General features: G+C 46.8%; 1 protein-coding gene and 1 pseudogene across 1 annotated transcript in view; both read left to right on the top strand.

Annotated features, from left to right (window-relative positions):
• Window positions 1-26,326, top strand: part of hydin (HYDIN axonemal central pair apparatus protein) — a 1,725,340-nt gene that overhangs the window by 820,058 nt on the left and 878,956 nt on the right. The window contains 4 exon segments of the mRNA XM_070897728.1: window positions 7,914-8,039; window positions 8,801-8,888; window positions 17,636-17,755; window positions 22,088-22,297. Coding sequence (XP_070753829.1) covers window positions 7,914-8,039; window positions 8,801-8,888; window positions 17,636-17,755; window positions 22,088-22,297 — 544 coding nt within the window.
• Window positions 12,330-12,708, top strand: LOC139278683 (NADH dehydrogenase [ubiquinone] 1 beta subcomplex subunit 6 pseudogene; annotated as a pseudogene).

Below are 26,326 nucleotides of genomic sequence, written 5' to 3'. Positions count from 1 at the left end.
GTAGAGACACACAAGGCATACCAAAAAAATAGTGGGAACCAAGGAGTTGATGGGAGTGAGGAACTTAATGTAATTAATATCAGTGGAGAGAAAGTACTTGAGGAACTAATGGGACTAAAAGCTGACAAATCCCCTGGACCCGATGGCCAATATCCTAGGCTTCTAAAAGAGGCGGCTGGAGAGATAGTGGATGCATTGGTTGTGATTTTCCAAAATTCCCTCGATTCTAGAATGATCCCAGCAGATTGTAAGGTAACAAATGTAACTCCGCTATTCAAAAAAGGTTGGGGTGGGGCGGGGGAGCGGGGAGGAGAGAAAGCAGGGAACTACAGGCCAGTTAGCCTGGCAACTTGTCAGGAAAATGCTGGAATCCATTGTTAAGGAAGTGGTAACAGGGCACTTAGAAAATCATAATATGATTAGGCAGAGTCAGCATGGTTTTATTGAAGAGAAATCATGTTTAACAAATTTATTAGCGTTTTTTGAGGATGCAAACAGCAGGGTAGTTAAAGGGGAACCAGTGGATGTAGTATATTTGGATTTCCAAAAGGCATTCAATAAGGTGCCACATAAATCGTTGCTATGCAAGATAAGGGTTCACGGTGTTGGGGGTAATATATTAGTCTGGATAGAGGATTAGTTAATGGACAGAAAACCGAGAGTAGGGATAAAGGGGTCACTTTCCAGTTGGCAGGCTGTAACTAGTGAGGTTCTGCAAGGATCAATGCTTGGGCCTCAGCTATTTACAATCTATATTAATGACTGAGATGAAGGGACCGAGTGCAATGTATCCAAGTTTGCTGATGATACAAAGCTAAGCGAGAAAGTAAGCTGGGAGGAGGACACAAAGTGCCTGCAAAGGGATATAGACAGGTTACATGAGTGGGCAGGTGAAATATAATGTGGGGAAATTTGAGGTTATTCACTTTGATAGGAAGAATAGAGAAATATTTTTTGTAAATGATGAGAAACTATTAAATATTGGTGTTCAGAGAGATTTGGGTGTCCTCGTACAAGAAACACAGAAAGCGAACATGCAGGTACAGCAAGCAATAAGGAAGGCAAATGGCATGTTGGATTTTATTGCAAGGGGGTTGGAGTACAAAAGTAAGGAAGTCTTGTTACAATTGTACAGGGCTTTGGCGCGACCACACCAGGAGTACTGTGCACAGTTTTGGTCTCTGTATCTAAGGTACAACAAAGGTTCACGATATTGATCCCTGGGAGGAAAGGGTTGTCCTATGAAGAGAGCTTGAGTAGATTGGGCCTATACTCTCTGGAGTTTAGAAGATTGAGAGCTGATCTCATTGAAATATATAAGATTCTGAGGGGGATTGACAGGGTAGATGCTGAGAGGTTGTTTCCCCTGGCTGGGGAGTCTGGAACTAGGGGGCACAGTCTGGAGATAAGGGGTAGACCATTTTAAACTGAGATCAGGAGGAAGATTTTCACTCAGAGGGTTGTGAATCTTTGGAATTCTCCACCTAAAAGGTCTGTGGATGCTGAATCAAGGCTAAGGTAGATAGATTTTTGGACTCCATGGGAATCGAGGGATATGGGGATCAGGTGGGAAAGTGGAGTTGAGCTCGAAGATCAGCCATAATCTTATTGAATGGTGGAGCAGGCTAAAGAGGCCATTTGGCGTACTCCTGCTCCTAATTCTTATGTTGTTCAGCCCCTCGAGTCTGTTCAGCCACTCAAACATTCCAGAAAATGGACGAGGGAGCTCAATGATGTTTGGAAAATTTTAAACAATATAGATCCCGAACATTACTTCAAAGTCGACCAGGAATATGGGACTAGAGGGTCGAAGTTTAAATGAACAGAAGGCAAGTTTAAACCACATATTAGAATTTAATTTTTTTTAATTTAACCTACTAAACAAACATGCTGCCTTCGAGCCAGGAATTTCTTCAGGCCTTCTCCCACTCTGCTACCATACCTTAGACAGAAACCCGGTTAATGCCTAAATTACGGAGGTCGGGAAGCCCCGAAGAACCTGCGGGCCCGTGTCGCGAGAGGCGGATAGGTACACGTTTGGAACAAGAGCCTCTTCAGACTGAGATGGCCGTCATCTGATGGCAGCTGAATCCAGGGAAGAGTTTGCTGTGGGCTGCATCTCTTGTGCAACTGCTTGGACAGCCTGCTCTTTTTTGAATGGACCTCTGAGGAAGTGGCTGGAGGGCTGGCTATGCTGCTATTTTGAGAGACAATTGGCCACATCCAACAGCACCACTGGTACCGGACACAGGTTCATGGTGACAGCTGATCAGCAAGGTGGGAGATCGAATGGTTTCCACCACATACTGAAAGCCACCAGAGAGTATCTCTGTGGTTTAAACTTACCTTTCATTAATTTCAACTTCTATCCTCTAGTCCCCGACCCTGATGTACTTTGAAGTAATGTTCTGGATCTACCTCATCTATATTGTTTAAAGTTTTATAAACCTCACTGACCTCCATCATCCATTTCTGTATGTATTCACTATGTTGTGCAGTGACCAAAATTGAACACTGATCATCTAACTCGGAAATTCCTGTTCTATTTGGCTTTGTAGCACAGCACAGGCTGCATTTACTCACTAATTCAGCACGGACTGGAATGGCTCAGTATCATACCACAGGCTGCATTTACATAAGAACATAAGAATTAGGAGCAGGCCATTCGGCCCCTCAAGCCTACTCCGCCATTCAATGACTGATCTTCTACCTCAACTCCACTTTCCTACACTATCCCCATATCCCTTGATTCCCTTAATATCAAAAAATCTATCAATTTCTGTCTTAAATATACACGAAGACTGAGCCTCCACAGCCCACCGTGGTAGAGAATTACAAAGATTCACCACCCTCTGAGTGAAGAAGTTTCTCCTCGTCTCACTCCTAAATGGCCGACCCCTTATTCTGAGACTGTGACCCCTGGTTCTCGATTCCCCAGCCAGAGGAAGCATTCTCCTTGCATCTACCCTGTCTTGCCCTGTAAGCATTTTGTATGTTTCAATGAGATCACCTCTCATTCTTCTAAACTCTGGAGAATATAGGCCTAGTCTACTCAATCTCTCCTCATAAAACAATCCCCCCATCCCGGGAAGCAGTCTGGTGAACCTTTGTTGCGCTCCTGCTATGGAAAGTATATACTTCCTTAGGTAAGGAGACCATTTACTCAGGAGAGCAAATTGATTTTTCTAAAATAGAATCTTTTACATGTGAAATGGATGTGTTCGGGTCCCAGTTGAGGGATTGGATTGCAAGTGTCAGGAGCAGATAGGAATAGTTTTAATTGAGAAAAAGTCTTGTAGGTCAAACTGTGCCCACACCCAAATTACTGATAGGTGGGCAAAGCACTGTGCTGGTGTCATGAGTTGTAAAGTCTACCTGTGTCTTACACTGACATGTCTAGAATTATTCAACAACTTGTATTTATATAGTACTTTTAACATAGTAAAGCGTCCCAAGGTGCTTCACAGGAGTGTTAGCAAACAAAATTTGACACCGAACCACATAAGGAGATATACAGGTGACCAAAAGCTTGGTCAAAGAGGTAGGTTTTAAGGAGTGCCTTAAAAGAAGGAGAGAGTGATAGAGAGATTTAGACCGGGAATTCTAGAGCATAGGTCCCAGGCAGCTGATGGCATGGCTGCCAATGGTGGAGCAATGAAAATCAGGGATGCACAAGAGGCCTAAATTGAAGGAGGTAGACATAGGAAGGGGCGAGGCCATTGACACATTTGAAGAGGACGAGAATTTTAAACTTGAGGCATTGCTGGAATGGGAGCAAATGTTGGTCAGCAAGCACAGGGGTGACACCTGAACAGAGCTTGGTGTGAGTCAGGATACAGGCAGCAGAGTTTTGGATGAGCTCAAGTTTATGTAGGGTGGAAAATGGGAGGGGAGAATTGGAAGAGTCAAGTCTGGAGGTAACAAAGGCATGGATGAGGGTTTCAGCAGAAGATGAGCTGAAGCAGGGGCAGAGTCAGCCAAGATTACAGAGGTGGAAGTAGGCAGTCTCGGTAATAAAGCAGATATGTGGTCGAAAGCTATTTCAGTGTCAAGTACCACACCAAGGATGCAAATGGTCTTGTTCATTCTCAGTTGCCAGGGAGAGGGATGGAGTTGGTGGCTAGGGAACGGAGTCTGTGACAGGGACTGAAGAAATGGCTTTGGTCTGACTAATATCTATTTAGAGGAAATTTCTGCTCATCCAATACTGGATATCTGACAAGCTGTGGCAGGTCGGAGACAGTGGAGAGGTAGAGAGAGGTGGTGGCAAGGTACAGCTGTGTGTCATTGGCGTACAAGCGGAACCTGATACATTTTAGGATGATATCGCCAAGGGGCAGCATGTAGATTAGAAATAGGAGGGGGCCAAGGACCGATCCTTAGAGGACTCCAAAGGTAACGGTGTTGGAGCAAGAAGAGAAGCCATTGCAGGTGATTTTCTGGCTACGGTTAGACAGATAAGAATGGAACTAGGCGAGTGCAGTCCCACCCAGCTAGATTTAAAAAAGGAGGGAGAGAGAAAACAGGGAATTATAGACCGGTCAGCCTGACCTCAGTAGTGGGTAAAATGATGGAATCAATTATTAAGGATGTCATAGCAGCGCATTTGGAAAGAGGTGACATGATAGGTCCAAGTCAGCATGGATTTGTGAAAGGGAAATCATGCTTGACAAATCTTCTGGAATTTTTTGAGGATGTTTCCAGTAGAGTGGACAAGGGAGAACCAGTTGATGTGGTATATTTGGACTTTCAGAAGGCTTTCGACAAGGTCCCACACAAGAGATTAATGTGCAAAGTTAAAGCACATGGGATTGGGGGTAGTGTGCTGACATGGATAGAAAACTGGTTGTCAGACAGGAAGCAAAAAGTAGGAGTAAATGGGTACTTTTCAGAATGGCAGGCAGTGACTAGTGGGGTACTGCAAGGTTCTGTGCTGGGGCCCCAGCTGTTTACACTGTACATTAATGATTTAGACGGGGGGATTAAATGTAGTATCTCCAAATTTGCGGATGACACTAAATTGGGTGGCAGTGTGAGCTGCGAGGAGGATGCTATGAGGCTGCAGAGTGACTTGGATAGGTTAGGTGAGTGGGCAAATGCATTAATGTGGATAAATGTGAGGGTATCCACTTTGGTGGTAAAAACAGAGAGACAGACTATTATCTGAATGGTGACAGATTAGGAAAAGGGGAGGTGCAACGAGACCTGGGTGTCATGGTACATCAGTCATTGAAGGTTGGCATGCAAGTACAGCAGGCGGTTAAGAAAGCAAATGGCATGTTGGCCTTCATAGCGAGGGGATTTGAGTACAGGGGCAGGGAGGTGTTGCTACAGTTGTACAGGGCCTTGGTGAGGCCACACCTGGAGTATTGTGTACAGTTTTGGTCTCCTAACTTGAGGAAGGACATTCTTGCTATTGAGGGAGTGCAGCGAAGGTTCACCAGACTGATTCCCGGGATGGTGGGACTGACCTATCAAGAAAGACTGGATCAACTGGGCTTGTATTCACTGGCGTTCAGAAGAATGAGAGGGGACCTCATAGAAACGTTTAAAATTCTGACGGGTTTAGACAGGTTAGATGCAGGAAGAATGTTCCCAATGTTGGGGAAGTCCAGAACCAGGGGTCACAGTCTAAGGATAAGGGGTAAGCCATTTAGGACCGAGATGAGGAGAAACCTCTTCACCCAGAGAGTGGTGAACCTGTGGAATTCTCTACCACAGAAAGTTGTTGAGGCCAATTCACTAAATATATTCAAGAGGGAGTTAGATGAAGTCCTTACTACTAGGGGGATCAAGGGGTATGGCGAGAAAGCAGGAAGGGGGTACTGAAGTTGCATGTTCAGCCATGAACTCATTGAATGGCGGTGCAGGCTAGAAGGGCCGAATGGCCTACTCCTGCACCTATTTTCTATGTTTCTATGATGGTGAAGAGGCATGGGGGGAGAATGGGGTAATCAACCGTGTCAACGACTGCTGACAGGTCGAGATGGATATGGAGGGTTAGTTTACTGCAGTCACAGTCACATGTAATTTATGACTATGATCAGGGCCCATTCAGTACTGTGGCGGGGGACAGAAACCCGATTGAAGGTTTTTAAAAATGGAATTACGGTAAAGATGAGCATGGATTTGGGAGGCGACAACACTTTCAAGGGCTTTGGAGAGGAAAGGGAGGTTAGAGATGGGGTGGTAGTTTGCCTGGACCGAGGGGTGAAGTGTGTGTTTTTTTTGAGGGGGGCAGTGATGGCAGCAGATTTGAAGGGGAGGGGGACAGTATCTGAGGGGATGCAACTATTAATGGCATCAACTAACATGGGAGCCAGGAAGGGAAGTTGGGTTGTCACTAATGGCAATAGGGCCGAGATAGCAGGAAGTGTGTCTCATGGACAAGAGAAGCTTGGAGAAGGCATGATGCAAGCTAGGAGAGAAACTACAGAAATATGCAGGTTTGGGGCAAGAGCAGAGGAGAGCTTAGGAGAAGGGAGGTCCATGAGCTCCTCGCATTTGCTCTTAGAGGTGAAGGTGGTTGAGGCAGGGGAGGGGGATTTAAGAAGGTGGTTTGGAGTGGAGAAGAGAAATTGGAGATTATCATTGCATTCCAGGATGATCCTGGAATAGTGAGCAGCTTGGCAGAGAAGGGCAAGTGATGAAAGGCATAGACAGAATAGGAAGCTTCACTAAAGGGGCAGATGTCATCACCCTTCAGCCAGGTTTGTGTCAAGGCTATGATATCGATGCAGTCATCTACAATAAGCTCATGATGGCAAGGGCCGTGTTCACAAGTGAACGTACATTCTGGAGGGAGCTGCAGAGAGGGATGGTGATAGCTGATTCGCTGGCAGCGTCCACAGAATCAGCAGTAGGAGTGGTGATGCGTATAAGCAGGAGTTTGGAAAGATTAACCCCCAGCGGGCGTGCTGGGCAGGATGGTCAGCGAGAGAGTAGGATGGCGCAATTGGGCTTTCTGCTCATAAGGAGGCAGCGACGAGCGCATTGATTGGCTCTCTTGGCATCTTAGAAGGACCAGAGGGAAGCTGTAGGCTTATCTAAGAGGGAGTCAAGCTTGGGACGGTGGCAGGAGACAAGGTAGGTCGAGGATTGCTGAAAAGTAGGGATTTGGGAGGGCAGAATACCCGAAAGGGGAGAAACAAAAGGAGGCATGATGATCAGATAGAGGGGCCTAGTTGGGATAAGGGGAGATAAAAGTGATGGGCTCGGGTATGGAGCTGCAGCCAAAACGTGCACATGAATGGACACGGGGAACTCAAGCTATGCAGGCATGGTTATATGCCAGATTAATATAGCTATGTCGTAATAAACGGGGAATAGAGAGAAGCCAACAGGAGGAAATCTAGAGTTAAAGCCAGAGGTCCCTTGGCGGTATCATGTTGACGCAGGTAGGATGGAGTCAACAACAAACAGACGTCCAGGTTTGGAGACAGGTGTGGAGGGCAAGTGAGACCAGAACCTATCCAAAGGGCAAAGCACTGAAGGAGGTATTTCCATAGGAACAAAGAGCCAGAAGGAAATCAGAAAAGATCACTGGGCAGAAAATCAGCCACAGTGATATTGAACTAATCATATCCAAGAGCTTGAAGACACAGCATTTCTACTCAGCAACTAGTGTGTTTCCAGCTCAGTGAGACAGTCCTGGGATCAGATATCACAGAGATTCAGTGGTGAACAGACGAGGGTGGGCTCACAGGGTTGGCCCATGAGGGGCTACAGTTTGTTCAAAAATTAATTTAGAGTTTGGCAGTTTTCCATGATTTTTTTTGTGCTTCAAAGAACGTTTGGCATGTTGCAGAGATCGAACACATTTTATTTTTAGCAGTTTGCAGGAATTCTCTGGGGAGGTGATAAAAGAGCAGAATATTGCTTCAAATAACTACCTGCCTATTTCTGTTTTATAGTTTACCTGTCTGTAGACCAGGTGCAAAAATTGTGCCTCTGGAGACCAAGGAAGGCGAGGATGAAACAAAAGTCACAGATGAGCCTTCCTTTGAGGAAGCCGCCTGGTTTAACACGGACTGCGACAGGTTAGAATGTATACATTAGAAGCACGTTAGGCAGCGGTTAAGATGGTGGATGATGGTGATGATGATAACAGAGCTGCTTCAGATGGAATTGGCTCTGCAAGTGTTAAGTCCTGGTGCCCTGAAGTCCGCTCCCTTTTACATCACAAAGTGGATCAGCGGCAGTTTCCTGGTGCAGACCTTCTCCAGCACCAGGGAAAGATCAGATATGGGAAAACCACTTCTATATTTATTGGGGCAAACTGCTGCAGTGTTACAATTCAACTCACTTTCCAAATATTTCAGTTGACACACATTATCTGCATTGGCCATTCCATCAGAAAGGGTGGGACGACTCTTACCCACTATGATAATGTTTTTGTTGGTAAAAATTTTCTTGGGTGCTGCGCAAAAAGTCCACTTCCAGAAGTGAGCAACTGCTCCTTATGAACCGAAATGTGACCTTGCATGCAAAGTAAATCTGGGATAGCAGGGCAAACAAGGTATGTACAAGTTACGATCACTTGATCTGTCTGACTGATGGACAAATAGCATTCTGACAGATCTTGTATCACAGGCTACAAACTGCAAAATAAATTTATTAACAAGTAAAATTAAATACAGCAAACACAACAGGTTTCACGAGATTACAGAACGTTATTTAATGCTAATTCTAGACTCTTGCATGAACTCATTTATTTTAGAGTCACCCAGCTTTATAGCAGTCGGTGGCATTGCGGATTATATATGGAGTTTCTAACCATGTGATTATGTATCCTACACAGAGCGCCGTCAACGTCCACTGTAAACTTAAATGAGGAAGAGAAGACTGATGCTGAGAATGAAACACGGGAGGGCCAGGGCTCACCCAAGGTAAGCTCACGTATCAGGTACACAAAAGAATAAGAGGTATCCATTATTCCATGTATGTAGAGAGCAATAAAATCTACAGATCAAGTCTCGACTTACCTCAATGCTCGTACATTAATTCAGAGTTCACTCGTCTATGCCAGATCCAAAATATTGTCACCAATAGTTGGAGTTGTTTGCTGACTTATTTAATTTGTACAACTTATTTGCTGGCTCGCCATAGATTTAAGAAAAAAAGCTGACCCAGGTTGCCACTGACATATTTCAAACTAAAAAGTACTAACGGCCAGTTAGTAAGCCAAGCATGGTAAAGGGTGGATTTCTTGGCCTCACACTTACCAGAAAATGCTGCCTCCTATAGTGGTTGGGGTGGCGTTTGACTCTCTGATTCGATGGTCATTCCTCTCCCAATTGTATACAAGGAGACATACAGGCAGCACATTGGAGGTAGTGAACAGGAAGTCCTTTACATTTTAACTTTGTGGTGTGGAACTTCAATGGCTCTCTTCTGGGTTTATTGTAGAATGTGATCCTTGATTTAATTGGTCTTTGCCGATTAATAATAACAAGGGTAGCAAGCACCAATCAGAAAACCAGTAGGAACTCCACATTCTTATAGATACCAAGGCCTAGATGTTCCACTATTGGTGTAGTTTAGACCTGAATGATTATTGAGCAGTTTTAGATAAACTCGTATGGACGTGTGTTATTACACCCAATTTTCCCGCCAGCTGATTAGCATAGTTTCAGGTGGAGATTTGGATGGGTGCAGGGTATGGACAGGTGGTAGGAATGAAAAAGTGAAACTTAAAAGGATGGGTACAATTAAAGGAATGTCTCAGAATAAGTAGACAAACATTCTGCAAGCCTTCAGAGTGCCGGAAGAAGCATCTCAATCTTTGCCAAGGCTGGAAGGACTGAGGGGTAAGATAATGGAAAAGAAAAGTTAAGGTTGAAGATCAGCTATGATCTTATTGAATGGCGGAGCAGGCTTGAAGGGCGGTATGTCCTACTCCTGCTCCTAATTCTTATTTTCTTATGAAACACAAGGTGCAGGCATGAGGCTGCAGTCAGGTGACAGAGCACCTGACCCTCCTTTCCAATGACTGCTCAAGTCAATGTGGTGCCGCAGAAGTTGGTTGTGAGAGCGTTGGTTTTCTGTGCCACGCCATGGCACCAACCATAGAGGTCAGCATTACAGCACATGGGCCAGGTTTCAGGCCACTGCTGCCTGTTACTGGCACTGGCCGTGCCAACCCTGTGCTGCCCGGTAGCTGCAGGTGTCCTTGCAGTAGATGGCACAGCTCAGCATCTGGCTCTCTGCAGATCTGTGAAGACAGTTCCCCCGCCCCTCCCCCTCACTATTGGAGGTTAGGCGTGCCAGCAGGCCTGCAGAAACAATTGGTGGCATCTTAGTGGGTGCAGCCGAAGTATGTTGGCTTCTGATCATGCTGGCATATCTTCTTTCATGGAGTATGATAAATTGTGATTGGTGTGTTTCTGAGGAAACCTTGAACAGTCAGGTAGCCAGATGTTCACATATTTAAATGGAGAAAGATTGCAAAGTGCTGCAGTGCAGTGGGACCTGGGGGTACTTGTGCATGAAAAACAAAAGGTTAGTATGCAGGTACAGCAAGCGATCAGGAAGGCAAATGGAATCTTTGCCTTTATTGCAAAGGGGATGGAGTACAAAAGCAAGGAAGTCTTGCTACAGTTATACAGGGTATTGGTGAGGCCACATCTGGAATACTACGTGCAGTTTTGGTTTCCATATTTACGAAAGGATATACTTGCTTTGGAGGCAGTTCAGAAAAGGTTCACTAGGTTGATTCCGGAGATAAGGGGGTTGACTTATGAGAAAGATTGAGTAGGTTGGGCCTTTACTCATTGGAGTTCAGAAGAATGAGAGATGATCTTATCGAAACGTATAAGATTATGAGGGGGCTTGACAAGGTGGATGCAGAGAGGATGTTTCCACTGATGGGGAGACTAGAACTAGGGCGCATAATCTTAGAATAAGGGACCACCCCCCATTTAAAACTGAGATGAGGAGGAATTTCTTCTCTCAGAGCGCAGTAAATCTGTGGAATTCGCTGTGTCAGAGTGCTCTGGAAGCTGGGACATTGAATGGAGTTAAGACAGAAATAGACAGTTTCTGAATTGACAAGGGAATAAAGGGTTATGGAGAGTGAGCAGGGAAGTGGACCTGAGTCCATGATCGGATCAGCCATGATCTTATTAAATGGCGGAGCAGGCTCGAGGGGCCGTATGGTCTACTCCTGCTCCTATACTACATCTGCCATGCATTTGCCCACTCATTAGGTAAGTGGACAAATGCATGGCAGATGCAGTATAATGTGGATAAATGTGAGGTTATCTGTTTTGGGGGCAAAAACACGAAGGCAGAATATTATCTGAATGGCGGCAGATTAGGAAAAGGGGAGGTGCAACGAGACCTGGGTGTCATGGTTCATCAGTCACTGAAAGTGGGCATGCAGGTACAGCAGGCGGTAAAGAAGGCAAATGGTATGTTGGCCTTCATAGCTAGGGGATTTGAGTATAGGAGCAGGGAGGCCTTACTACAGTTGTACAGGGCCTTGGTGAGGCCTTACCTGGAATATTGTGTTCAGTTTTGGTCTCCTAATCTGAGGAAGGATATTCTTGCTATTGAGGGAGTGCAGCGAAGGTTCACCAGACTGACTCCAGGGATGGCTGGACTGACATATGAGGAGAGACTGGATCAACTGGGCCTTTATTCAATGGAGTTTAGAAGGATGAGAGGGGATCTCATAGAAACGTACAAGATTCTGACGGGACTGGACAGGTTAGATGCGGGAAGAATGTTCCCAATGTTGGGGAAGTCCAGAACCAGGGGACATAGTCTTAGAATTTAGGACTGAGATGAGGAGAAACTTCTTCACTCAGAGTTGTTAACCTGTGGAATTCCCTGCCGCAGAGAGTTGTTGATGCCAGTTCATTGGATATATTTAAGAGGGAGTTAGATATGGCTCTTACGGCTAAGGGGATCAAGGGGTATGGAGAAAAGGCAGGAAAGGGGTACTGAAGGAATGATCAGCCATGATCTTATTGAATGGCGGTGCAGGCTCGAAGGGCCGAATAGCCTACTCTTGCACCTATTTTCTATGTTTCTATTTCTGATCTTATATCAGAGTGATGCTCTTCCCAGCTACCTTTGGAAATATGAGTCTCTGGAAGCACTAAAGTGCGGTATGTTCACCCCTGTCTGCAGATACTGGTGCGTAGGTCCAGACCACCTCGTGCATCCCACCATTACTAGTCCTCCTCTCTGGCTGGGGGATTCCCACTGGGAAACACCTGGGTGCCAATTATGGTGCTGAGGGCAAAAAATAAATGAATGACAACAGCTGGCACAAAGGCTCAGGAAATAGCCGTTGTTTTGGAGCGGGGCGCGCCGTTGCCGAGATGCCGCTAGGTTACACGCCGGAGGAGAAGGCACGGTTCCAGCAGCTGGTGAACTTGTGCCGCCGGTGGCTGAAGGACCAGGAGCTGAGCCCGCGCGAACCCGTCCTTCCTGCAGCCGTGGAGCCTCTGGCGGGTTTATACCTATAAGACATGCAATAAAGGCTGGTGGGCTTTCACTCGGTTACTGATTCCTGCCTGGTTTGTCCATTACTATGTTAAGTACCATGTTGCAATTCAACCATATGGCATCGTGACTGTGAAGCCAAAGATTTCCCCGGTTGATACAATTTTGGAGACGGGAGAAGTTGTTCCACCATTGAAAGAGGATGAGCGTCACTGGCCCCACTGATCAGAGGACAAATACACATATGGATGGATGTATATCGTAAAATTAGTGCTTCAACTGCAGCAACAGGAGGCCAACCGCGGAATATCCAGGCCAACCTTTACATTATTGAGAGAGATTTTTCAAACCCATGAAGTAAATAGTTGCTGCCATTTATTTTGGCATGAATATCTTTCATCTTGGTGTTTAAACTTGCCTTTTCACTCCCGGTGTAGGCATACGGCTGCACATTTGCACTTTTTCGTGCACAGCAGCATTTGTTATGCCTGTTCCCCCTCCCTGAAGCTGAGTTTAAAAACTGTTCCCGAATTAGCTGACATGGTGGCAAAAAAATAAGAGTTGTTGTTTATTCGTATCATTCTCTGGCATAGATTTAAAGTTTCTATCTTTTCTCATTATCGTAAGTTCCTGGATGGGTTTCAATGAGATGCAGCAGCAGTCTGTAAATCCCAACTCTGCCTGCGATGGTGTTGCAGTCATTGACGGTGGAATGCAAAGTAAATGATCAACTAGTTGACGGCACAGCAGTTTCAGAGCAGGCTGGAACTGAGCAGAGTGAGCACATTGAGGCACCTGTTCAGCTTTGGTGTAGAGGTATGTCTTGCTCACTCCCCGCAGGACCTCCCATTGCTCTCTCTTTCACTGCCGTTGCATTGCCTGCAGGGTCATTGATGTTTTGATGAATTTTGTTTTTTGAAGAGTTTAATTATACTGCTTCCTTTGGTCATGGACTTTGGTCATGATGCTTGCCATGGAGCAGAGCCCAACCCAGATCCACTTGTCCTTTCAGTGGAACAAGGAAATGGGGCTGAGATTTCGTGGGCGATGTGGATGGGGGGGTTACTCTGGCTTCCAGCAGGACACCAGCAGATTCTCAGAGAATTGCCATATCTGTGGGAAGGTCTGCCCACCTCCCAGCAGAGACCCCTATGGAATTTCAGCCCTAATGTGGCAAAGCTAGGGAGGGCAAGGAGTCTAAAGAGCAACATGGGGTGGAATATTGTAGATCAGAAGGTCTTCCAGCAGGGAAACTGAAGAAAAATGATCAAGCAATGGCTGAAGTACACTTAATGGGCCCAAGTTTCCACATGATTCGCGCCTGATTTTTAGGAACAACTGGTGGAGAATGGACTATTTTAGAAATCGCAATTCTCCACATTTTTTTTTCTGCAGTTCTAGTCAGGTAGAACAGTTCTAGTTTGGAACAGAATTTTTTCTTCAAAAGGGGGCGTGTCCGGCCACTGACGCCTGATTTGAAAGTTTCCACAGTGAAAATGTACTCCAAACTAAAGTAGAATGGAGCCAGTGAAGATTTTTGTAGAACTGAAAAAACCTGTTCTACACATTAAAAAATCAGGCGCAGGTTACAAATTAGGCGTCCAGAACGAGGTGGGGGGGAGGGGAGGGGAAGGGAAGTCATTAAATTCGACAATAAATCCTTATTTATACTTCTACAAATATTATACAAATAAATCCAACCTGAATAAACATTTATAAGCCACGAAAAGATTAAATAAACCATCTTCCTACCTGTGTGAAAGTGCTTCAGCCAGGGAGAATTCTGCAGCCGTTCGTGCCGCTGAGTGGGAGGGAGGGAGAGAGAGAGAGAGAGAGAGTAGAGAGAGAGAGGGAGGGAGAGAGGGGAGGGAGGGAGAGAGGGGGGGGCGTCGGGTCGGAGAACAGGAGCGCGGGTCGGGTCGGTGCGGGGGGGGGAGAGCGGATGTCGGGTCGCGGGGGGGGGAAGTGGGTGTTGAGTCGGGTCTGGTCGGCTGGCGGGCGGGGGGGGTGGGGGGGGAGCGAGTGTCGGGTCTGGTCAGGCGGGGAGCAGGAGCTGGCCGTGGGAGGAGCCTTATTCACGCAGCCCCAGTGAGGCCATTGGGCCAGGGCGAGGGGCTGCGTGCTTCGGGCCCCTCCCACACAGTTTGGCGCCTGGAGCTACTGCACTTGCGTGCCAACTGTAGCGCACATGTGCAGAGGTCCCGGCACTGTTTTCAGCGCAGGGACCTGGCTCCGCCCCCCCCACAGCTCGTGCTGGCTGCGCCAAGGGCCAGAGGACCTGTAAGTAGGTGCAGACTACCGAGGATTTTTTTAGGCGCCGTTTTAGGCGCGAAAAACGGGCGCCCAGCTCGGAGGGGCGCCCGTTTTATTTCTTGTGGAAACTTGGGCCCAATATTACTGTGGAACAATAGTTTTGTGATCAATCTTGCAAGAAATAATTTTCTCAGTCCCAGTTGCTGGCTGTTTTTGATGGTCAGGTTGGCTCTAATGAACAAAATGTTGAATCATTGTGGGTGGAGATTAGAGATAGTAAGGGGAAAAAGTCACTGGTGGGTGTAGTTTATAGGCCCCCAAATAATAACTTCACGGTGGGGCGGGCAATAATCAAGGGAATAATGGAGGCATGTGAAAAAGGAACGGCAGTAATCATGGGGGATTTTAACCTACATATCGATTGGTCAAATCAAATCGCACGGGATAGCCTGGAGGAGGAATTCATAGAATGCTTACGGGATTGTTTCTTAGAACAGTATGTAACAGAACCTACAAGGGAGCAAGTTAGCTTAGATCTGGTCCTGTGTAATGAGGCAGGAAAAATAAACGATCTCCTGGTAAAAGATCCTCTCGGAATGAGTGATCACAGTATGGTTGAATTTGTAATACAGATTGAGAATGAGGAAGTAGTGTCTCAAACAAGCGTACTATGCTTAAACAAAGGGGACTGCAGTGGGATGAGGCAGAGTTGGCAAAAGTAGACTGGAAACACAGACTAAACAGTGGCACAATTGAGGAACAGTGGAGGACTTTTAAGGAGCTCTTTCATAGTGCTCAACAAAAATATATTCCAGTGAAAAAGAAGGGCAGTAAGAGAAGGGATAACCAGCCGTGGATAACCAAGGAAATAAACCAAGAGTATCAAGTTAAAAACCAATGCATATAAGGTGGCCAAGGTGGGAAAATAGAAGATTGGGAACATTTTAAACGACAGCAAAGAATGACGAGGAAAGCAATAAAGAAAGGAAAGATAGATTACGAAGGTAAACTTGCGCAAAACATAAAAACGGATAGTAAAAGCTTTTACAGATATATAAAACGGAAAAGAGTGACTAAAGTAAATGTTGGTCCCTTAGAAGATGAGAAGGGGGATTTAATAATGGGAAATGTGGAAATGGCTGAGACCTTAAACAATTATTTTGCTTCGGTCTTCACAGTGGAAGACACAAAAACCATACCAAAAATTGCTGGTCACAGGAATGTGAGAGGGGAGGACCTTGAGACAATCACTATCACTAGCGGGGTAGTGCTGGACAGGCTAATGGGACTCAAGGTAGACAAGTCCCCTGGTCCTGATGAAATGCATCCCAGGGTATTAAAAGAGATGGCGGAAGTTATAGCAGATGCATTCGTTATAATCTACCAAAAGTCTCTGGACTCTGGGGAGGTACCAGCGGATTGGAAAACAGCTAATGTAACGCCTCTGTTTAAAAAAGGGAGCAGACAAAAGGCAGGTAACTATAGGCCGGTTAGTTTAACATCTGTAGTGGGGAAAATGCTTGAAACTATCATTAAGGAAGAAATAGCGGGACATCTAGATCGGAATAGTGCAATCAAGCAGACGCAGCATGGATTCATGAAGGGGAAATCATGTTTAACTAGTTTACTGGAATTCTTTGAGGATATAACGAGCATGGTGGATAGAGGTGTACCGATGGATGTGGTGTATTTAGATTTTCCAAAGGCATTCGATAAGGTGCCACACAAAAGGTTACTGCAGAAGATAAAGGCACGCGGAGTCAGAGGAAATGTATTAGCATGGATAGAGAATTGGCTGGCTAACAGAAAGCAGAGAGTCGGGATAAATGGTCCTTTTCGGGTTGAAAATCGGTGGTTAGTGGTGTGCCACAGGGATCGGTGCTGGGACCACAACTGTTTACAATATACATAGATGACCTGGAAGAGGGGACAGAATGTAGTGTAACAAAATTTGCAGATGACACAAAGATTAGTGGGAAAGCGGGTTGTGTAGAGGACACAGAGAGGCTGCAAAGAGATTTAGATAGATTAAGCGAATGGGCTAAGGTTTGGCAGATGGAATACAATGTCGGAAAGTGTGAGGTCATCCACCTTGGGGAAAAAAAACAGTAAAAGGGAATATTATTTGAATGGGGAGAAATTACAACATGCTGAGATGCAGAGGGACCTGTGGGTTCTTGTGCATGAATCCCAAAAAGTTAGTTTGCAGGTGCAGCAGGTAATCAGGAAGGCGAATGGAATGTTGGCCGTCATTGCGAGAGGGATGGAGTACAAAAGCAGGGAGGTCCCTCTGCAACTGTATAGGGTATTGGTGAGGCCGCACCTGGAGTACTGCGTGCAGTTTTGGTCACCTTACTTAAGGAAGGATATACTAGCTTTGGAAGGGGTACAGAGACGATTCACGAGGCTGATTCCGGAGATGATGGAGTTACCTTATGATGATAGATTGAGTAGACTGGGTCTTTACTCGTTGGAGTTCAGAAGGATGAGGGGTGATCTTATAGAAACATTTAAAATAATGAAAGGGATAGACAAGATTGAGGCAGAGAGGTTGTTTCCACTGGTCGGGGAGACTAGAACTAGGGGGCACAACCTCAAAATCCGGGGGAGCCAATTTAAAACCGAGTTGAGAAGGAATTTCTTCTCCCAGAGGGTTGTGAATCTGTGGAATTCTCTGCCCAAGGAAGCAGCTGAGGCTAGCTCATTAAATGTATTCAAGTCACAGATGGATAGATTTTTAACCAATAAGGGAATTAAGGGTTACGAGAAGCGGGCGGGTAAGTGGAGCTGAGTCCACGGCCAGATCAGCCATGATCTTGTTGAATGGCGGAGCAGGCTCGAGGGGCTAGATGGCCTACTCCTGTTCCTAATTCTTATGTTCTTATGTTCTTATGAAGTATTTTCAGAGCAATGTGTCTGTATTTTCCAGGAAGGTTTGCTGAATCTGAGTAACTCAGAGAAGGTGCTTCTCGGCCAGACTGAAGACGTCAAGTGTCTTCCCTGGAAATGTAACCAAGAGGACAGCAATGCAATATTAGGGGTGGAGCAGGTAAGAAACAAGCACATTAAAAAACATTTATTAATAGAATTTACGGCACAGAAACAGGTCATTCGGCCCAATTGGTCCATGCCAGTTTATACAAGCCTCCTCACCCTACTTCATCGCACCCTATCGACATGTCCTTCTACTGCTTTCTCACTCATGTACCTATCTACCTTTCCCTTAAATGCATCCATGCTATACACCTCAACTACACCATGTGCTAGCAAGTTTCACATTCTAACCACTCTTTAGATAAAGAAGTTTCTTCTGAATTCCCGATTGGATTTATTAGTGACTATTTATGACCTGAAGTTTTTGAATCCATTTCAGACATTTTAAAGCTTATTGGAATTTGAGGTTTGCTTTGCTCACGACAGATAAACATGCTGTATTACTGGACACTCACACATCTCTTTCTCTCTCAAATGTACTCACCCAGATTTGTTACATTTCTCTCTTTCTCTCATGCACACCACTGTATTTCTTTCCATCGTGTATCCCTTTCTCTCTGTTTCCCGTTTCTATCTTTCTCTGCCTCATGCACCTCTTTGTCTCTCCCACACCTCTGTCATTGTTTCTCACGCACCTCTTTCTTATTCATGTTCATGCATACTTCTGTCTTTCTCACCCTCACACACCTCTCTGTCTTTCTCTCTCACACACATCTTTGTCTCTCTTTCTCTCTCGCACAGCTCTCTGTGCCTATTATGCATCTCTGTGTTTTGCTCTCTCTCAGACATCTCTCTATCTCACACGTGTTTGTGTGTGTCTCTCTTATACCTCTCACTCACACACACCCCTGAGGGGTTTTCCCTCTTATACACATTTCTCTGTTTGTCTAATACACACCTCTCTCTTTCACAAGCATTTCTGTATTTGTGTTTCTGTCTCACTAGACTCCTTTGGCTGGATGGTTTATGTTTTTGGGGCGATGATGGCGGCGGGATGGGAAAGTTAGCAGCCAGGAATAGTTTGCGCCTCAGTAGGCAAGTTTGGGCGGCTGGGTCCTGAGTCAGGGGGCGCAGCGCTAAGGGAGACATTGTACACCTCTCTTGGTGCTAGGATGGGAGACTCCCGAGATAAAGAGCTGGGCCGGGAGCGCTCCGAAAACAATAACCAAACTCCGAGATGAATGCCATATCCGTTTACCACTAGCACTAAGCCTCCATCCTTGTTCTCAGGATGTGCATGTTGCTGGCAAAGCTGGCGTTTATTGCCTGTCCACACTGACACTCCAGTGCAGTAAGGGAGTGCTGCATTGTCGGAGATGCCATCTTTTGGATGTGACGTTAATCTGGGGCTCCATCTATCCTCTCAGGTGGATGTAAACGATCCCATGGCACTACTTTGAGGAAGAGCAGTGGAGTTCTCCCGGTGTCCTGGCCAATATTTATCCCTCAACCGACATCACTAAAACTGATTAGAATCATAGAATTGTTACAGCGCAGAAGGAGGCCATTCGCCCCGTTGAGCCCATGCCGGCTCTCTGCAAGAGCACTCCAGCTAGTCCCACTCCCCCGCCCTTTCCCCATAGCCCTGAAATATTTTTTTCTTTCAGGTACCTTTCTAACTCCCTTTTGAAAGCCACAATTGAGTCTGCCTCCACCACCCTCTCAGGCAGTGCATTCCAGATCCTAACCACTCGCTGCATAAATTATCTGATCATTTATCACATTGCTGTTTGTGGGACCTTGCTGGCGTAAACTTCCTACCACATTTCCTACATAACAAGAGTGACTACACTTCAAAAAAGTTTAATTGGCTGTAAGGAGCTTTGGGACATCCTGAGGTCATGGAAAGCGCGATAAATACAAGGCTTTCTTTCTTTTTGAAGAAAACAAATGAAGCACCTACAAGACTTGCTTCATTCCCCCAACTCCCGTCACTTCAAAAGTTTTAGAATCAACAGTTTAGACTTGGAGGATAGTTTAAAATTCATTAATGCTGGGACAGCTGGATAGCATTGAAATTCATCCACAAAATTGGTTTTACACCAATTAAATCAGGGTAATTGAGAGGTCTGATGACATTTACTTAAGATAAAGACCAGCTTGGGGAGAATATTAGGTGAATAATTTTATTGCTCTGGATTTATTTTTCAATAATGCCGCTGGTCCATGTCCAATCTACCAATTTATACTGATTGCTGGCACCACTGATAATGGGTTACGATTGAGTAAATTATGTTAATTGAGCTAGTACGCTGTATTGTTGCCGGGTCCAATTTTTCAATTTACAAACTGGCGCAGCGATGAGCCAAATAAATGTAGCTCTGTTCACTTGCATCAATCAGTTAAGATTGTTTTACCAGTTGAGGTTGTATCCTCAGAGGGGCAAAAAGTCCAACTACAGCAACTAGAGGGAAAGTTCATTGTAATATCTGAATACGAACAATGGCGGACTGGTAAAGACCCTCTGGTCCATCGAGCCTGTCTCACACAATTGCGATACCTTGTGTATCACAACTTATATACTCCACCCCTGGAAGAGGCAAAAAACAGATTAAAAACTCAGGCCAATTTGGGGGGAAAAAATCTGGGAAATTTCTCTCCGACCCACCTAGGCAATCGAAACTTGTCTAGGAGATCACTCTGGCCCTGAATTCCCTGCAGTACCTACCATCTGTAAGAGCTGATCTCTGCCCCAGCCAGAAACAGGTCCCCCTCTCACTTGAAGCAATTCAGTGAATGAGACAGCAGCCTGTTCCAGAGGCCCACTATTCTCTGGGAAAAGACACCTCCTGACATCGTACCGAGGCCTTGTACAACTTACATTTGTGACCCCTGGTCTTCTCTTACCTATTTAATGGAAACAAACTGTCAACTGCCAACACATTAAGATCTGCCTGAAGCAGATGAGCATCTTCTACAGTCTAATTACTCTCACAGATCTAAGTATCATCGGTAAACAACAATGAAAATACTTACAAAGTAAGGCTTGGTATGTGAAATGCTTTGGGAGATGTGATCTGGTGCTATATATAAAGGACGCATTTATTTGTACTGCCAAAATGGCCAACATGCTCCACCCCTTGTTTCTGATTGGTCCCCTTGGAGGATAAGCCACATCCTGAAGTTTCACAGGAAGGTCTCACTGACTTTGCAAATTGTAACTCGATCCACTTTGACTTCCTGAAGTGACAGAGGACAGACGACAGCAAAGGCCAGCCATAGTGCCTTACCCCAGTCCAAGTACATCCCTCTCCCAGCTAAAGTGCCTTACACCAGTCCAAGTGCATCCTTTCCCCGCGCCTCCCCCTCCCCACCCCACCATAGATGGGGCAGGCATTGTATATAGATTGTTTATTGGGTATGAAGTGAATAGTGACAATGTCGTGACTTCCGGATATCATCCACTCCAACGATGTTCCTTGAAGGGGGTTGGAAGAACGTGATCTGTCTTCCCTGAGAGCTCTCTCTCCCCTCCAAACACCCTTCCCCATCAGTCGCACTCTCCCCCCCAGCCTCTCCCCCAACCTTCCCACAAGCTCTGTCCCCCACCTGCCCCGAGCTCTCTTCCCCTCCCCCCCCCCCCAACAAGCTCTCTCTCCCCCCCCCCTCCCCCCAAGCTCTCTCTCTCTCTTCCTCCCCCAGGCTCTCTTCCACCCCCCCACCCCCGGCCTCCCACTTGGGACTCGCGGCTCACGGGAGGCGTGGTCGGTTGCAGGGTCCCACTTCCGGTTCGGGGTCCCATTTCTCTCTCTCCTGCCAGCCTCTTTCTCGCCTCCTCCCACCATCGGCCCCCTCCCGCCTCCATCGGCCCCCTCCCGCCGCCATCGGGCCCGGGGGGGAAAGAGAGTCGGGGCCTCAGGTCCTGCTGCTCGTGCCCCGCGCATGGAATTATTTGGGCTGGGAGGGGGGCGGGGCTCGTCGCCTGTCGGTCAAAAAAGTGCAGTACAAATGGTTAGTCCCATATATAAATGCAAATTCTTTCTCTCATTCTCAAGCAAAAGCAAACACAAATTGAGCTGTGAAGAGAAAGAGGATGAAAATAAGGGACAAAGTAGGAAGATTAAATGAACACTACTTGACCCTTCCCTGATGACCATGTGACAGGCAGAGCTTTGCCTCCGTTAACAGATTTGAGGCTTGTGACGGCAAATCTCACACTCTGCAATTTGACCGTTGCACCTTACGTGGATTGCTGTCCATTCACCATTGCTGGAATAATCTCCTTAACTAAGAGATAAGGTTCAGACCATTAACTGCGACCACATTACAACAGTGACTACACTTCAAAAGTATTTCATTGGCTGTAAAGCACTTTGGGACGTTCTCTGGTGGTGAAAGGCATTATATAAATGCAAGTTTATTTTAACTGCATGTCCCTCTGTCTCAGGTGTTCGACATCCTTCCACTCTTCGGTGTTCTGCAGCCAAACGAAATTCAACAGGTGACCTTCACTTTTTATGGCCACATGAACGTCATGAGTGAGGTGATAGCAGTATGTGAGGTGGAAGGTGGGCCAACATACGAGATTACACTGAAAGGAGAGGCATCAGTTATCAAATATGCATTCGATAGAAACGAGATTGACTATGGTCACCAGGTTAGTACAACAAAATGCTCTTTATCTACTGGCAGCTGCTTCGTAGAACATGGGAAGTTCACAGATTAGGGGGCCGATTTTCAGCAGCCCATTGCCCGCTGCCGCCGAGGTTCCGCCAGAAATGGCCATTTTCTGGGTGATTCCTCTGGAACCACCGATCTCCCGTCAAGGATCCGCCCGGTGGAAGATTGGTGGGGAAGGGTGCCGCCCACGTTGCAGTGTCCCGCCTGCCCATGCCGGAAGTCAGAAAATCGACATTTTGAGCACTTTTGCTGCACTCCTGCTGATCTGCCACCTGCCTGAAGGACCGCTGTGGAAAAGCAGGTCTGAGCTGGGCGGCAGTGGGCCAACACTCGCACATTGGGCAGGAGGCAGCATTATTAGCAGCTTGAATCGGGCTGGAGGCAGCACTATTAGCGGCTTGAATCGGGCTGGAGGCAGCACTATTAGCGGCTTGAATCGGGAGGGCGGAAGGAGGGAGAGCGGGAGCGGTGTGAGCGGCGTCAATTGCACATCGGGTGGATGGGAGGGAGGGAGGGAGAGATGAAGTGCATTGGGGTAGCTCTGGCACATCGACTGGGAGGGAGTGCTGATGGCCATCACATCATGGCAGCCAGTTGGATTCTGCACCATATCAGTGGGACTGCTGGAAAGAAGTTAGGTCAATGTTCTATTACTTTCTTGCTGATGGTGATGTTTAAATTGGATGTGATAAAACCGACTGAAATGTGTGTAAGCTAATGGAGGCGTTTTTGTTGCACCTTGTTGATAGTCCTTTATTGAGAAGGCCAATGACAAAGGGATCATTATTATGAGTGACAAGTGTTCAGCATCTCACATGTTGTACATCCAAGCTGATTCATTAATTGTCTTGCACAATGTACTGCAATGTAACTGATGACCATGTCATCTCAGGCCTTGCAAAAAGAAGGTTGAAGTGCAAGCCTTAAGGTCTGCCCTGCAACTTGGTAAACTAGAGTACTTGAATGGCAGCCTTCCTGCATTCATTGTCGCCTTGCGATGGCCTGATGACACTGCAGTCAGATGTGGATGGGAAGATATTCCTGATGAAGCAGATGATCTGAGGGACAGATGTGTGGTTGGCGCAATGCACCACACGCACAAACAGAGGGTCAACAATGTAAGTGTATTTACAAGTGCACAATGACAAATGTAACATAATATTATCACATATACATACATTTAAATGAGGAAACCACACCCACCTCTCTACCCAGCACCACCACCTCTCTTCCCCACCCTTGCAGCCATGCCCACTTTCCTCTTCCTCCCCACGCTTACACGGCGGAGTGGCCCTCCCCTGCCCCTCACTGCCTTTGATTCAGGAGGTTGTGCAGGAAGGCAGCGGGATGTGTGTCGACGTGTGCGTATCGGTGAGAACATAGGGCGCGGGACCAAAGGCGCCGAGATTTCCTGCTCCTCCGCATCTGTGTGCCTTGAGGGTGTGAGGTTGGGGGCTTGCAGCACGTGTGCAGAAGCCATCTCCTGCCTTACGGCCTCGATGCTTTCTACTGTGCGCTCCAACACTGAGGAGGCGCTCCATCCTTTGATCGTGATGCTGGGTGAATGAGGCGATGCTGGCAGCTATCCCAGCCATGGTCTGCTGCATCTTGCGACCTACCTCCACGCAGGTGGTTGATAACTGGATCATCTGGCTCAATAGAGCGAGCCGTCCTGCATCCGCAGGTGATTGCCCGATGCTGCTGGGTGCTGGGCCTTGCTTCCCTTTGCTTGAGTGGAACCTGTTGGAAATCCCAGGAAATTTGAGCCCGACGCCGAGGATCTGTGGACACTTGGCTGACTTGGCAGGGGGCTGATGTCAGGCACTTCCGGCTCCTCCAGATGAAGGGGCACAAATATGGACCCTTCTCCCTCCTCTCTCTCCTCTTCTTCCTGGCCCTGGGTGGCAGAGGTGGGAGCAGTGGACATGGGTGATGTGGGCTGGGGGTGCAGGAAGGATCCAGTGTCCTTGGTTGTGGAGAACATTGAGGTAGGAGATGCTGAGGTGTGACGGCACCTGTGAAGGCCAGAGGGCGATGGTCTCTCGAGATCCGTGGTGTCCGAGTCAGCATCTGCAAATAGAGGACAAAATTTTAATCTGTAGTTGGGGGGTGGTGGTGAAAGTGAATTGTGAGCCATCCCATTTCACATTATGCCAGCAAGGAGTCTCATCTCTACATGTCCACACCAATAATGGGCGACAAAGTCTGCGTTCAACTGTGAGTGCCTAAACATTGCAAGTACTTTCATGCCATGACAGTCACTGACACTAGAGGTGAGTGTAGCCTTACCCTGCGGTAGCACCGGATCTGCAGAAACGTTTGTGGTTGGAATGCGGCGATGTCCCACCAGTGCCAACGCATTCTCCTCCAGCCTGGTCAATTCCACCACATCTTGTGGGCCCCTCTCCAGTCACGCTCAGGCTTGCCTGTTTGGCTGCTTGTTTTCTCTGCACAAAAAAACATTGCAGCCTTTACCCCCTTTGCTCATGCCCCCCACACACACTCCCACACATCACGCACATAACCTCTTTGGCCTTGGACAGGAGGGGCTGAATAAATTTGTACTCACTTTAGTTGCCGCCACCAAATCATTTCACCGTTTGCGACATTGGTCCCCGTCCCGCTCCACGTTGCCCGTTGCACTGACCATCTGACCTATATCCATCCAAAGGCAATGGTATTGGGCTGGTGGAGGCTTGCCACGCCCATCCCGGGTGAGTTCGCTGTACCTGCGTTCCACCTCTGTCACTAGCTCCTCCAACTCCTGTTCATTGAACCACAGAGCTCTGGGCCTGGTTCTGCCAGTCTTCATTAACGCTTTCTGCCCACTCATGCGCTATGATGAGAGGAATGGCTGCTCAACAGTTTGGTTATAAATTTGTCACATTGTCTCCTCTGCAACTCAGACTGGCCCCTCTCCAATGCCACCTCTGCTCTCTAACCTCCAACTCTCCTCTCTCTCTCTCTCCTCTCTCTCTCTCTCTCTCTTGCTCTCTCTCTCTCTCTCTCCGCGCTCTCCCTCCTCTCCATCTCTCATCTTTTCTTTCTCTCTCCTCTTTCCTTCCTCTCTCCTCTGTATTCTCTCTCTCCTCTTCTCTCTCTCCTCTCCTCTCTTGTCTCTATCCTCTCCTTTCTTTTCTGTACCCTCTGCTCTCTTCTCTGTCTCCTGTCTCTCTCCTGTCTCTCTCCTCTCCTCTCCTCTCCCCTCACAGGTGAAATTGAGTGGTGTCCTTTTATGGCCTTGAGCACTTACTCAATTAGCATACTGTAAAGTCCTGTCCCCTCAGTACAGATTCACACGAGACATGTAGTGAAGTCAAGGTTACTCTGGACCTGCATTTTTATTTCACAGCTCTGGAATGCTGCACTTGCTTGAGACCTTCCTTATATACCTGTCTCTTGCAAGTGCACCCCTGGTGGTAAGGTATGCTGGTGGTTACAGGTCATATCTTATTACAGTCATGTATAGCATGTTAGGATACAGTTATATATAATAATGTAAGATACATGATATCACCTTCCCCCAAGGTCTTATTGTCTTTATAGGTTCAGTCTCTCAGGTGGTCTACGCTCGCGCGGAGCGTCTGAGTTATGGTTCAGTTGTTTGCCTTGGTGTCTGTTTTTCTTTGGGTGTGGTTGCTGGTATCTCGCCTGGGCTGTCTGTTTCGATTGGTGTGATTGTTGTTGACTCGCCTGGGCTGTCTGTTGGGATTGCCCTTTCCTTAGGTTGTTACCTCTGTCTGTCCACCAGGTGTGGTGCGAGTTCCACATTGTAGTCTGCCTCTGGTTCCGCAGTGTTGTTGGTAAATCTGCTTTTGACTTGGTCTACATGCCTCCGGCAGGTTTTGCCATTGTCCATTTGTACTACCAGTAGCCTGTTTCCTTCCTTGCCCGTTACTGTCCCTGCAAGCCATTTGGGACCCCTGCCATAGTTTAGTACAAACACTTTGTCCCCCATCTCCCCCTCGAATTTCTGTCATGGTACTCAGTCAACTTATGGCGCTTT

This window comes from Pristiophorus japonicus, chromosome 13 (assembly GCF_044704955.1).
Source record: "Pristiophorus japonicus isolate sPriJap1 chromosome 13, sPriJap1.hap1, whole genome shotgun sequence".
NCBI lineage: Eukaryota > Metazoa > Chordata > Chondrichthyes > Pristiophoridae > Pristiophorus > Pristiophorus japonicus.
This window is presented reverse-complemented; position numbering and strand designations above follow the sequence as displayed.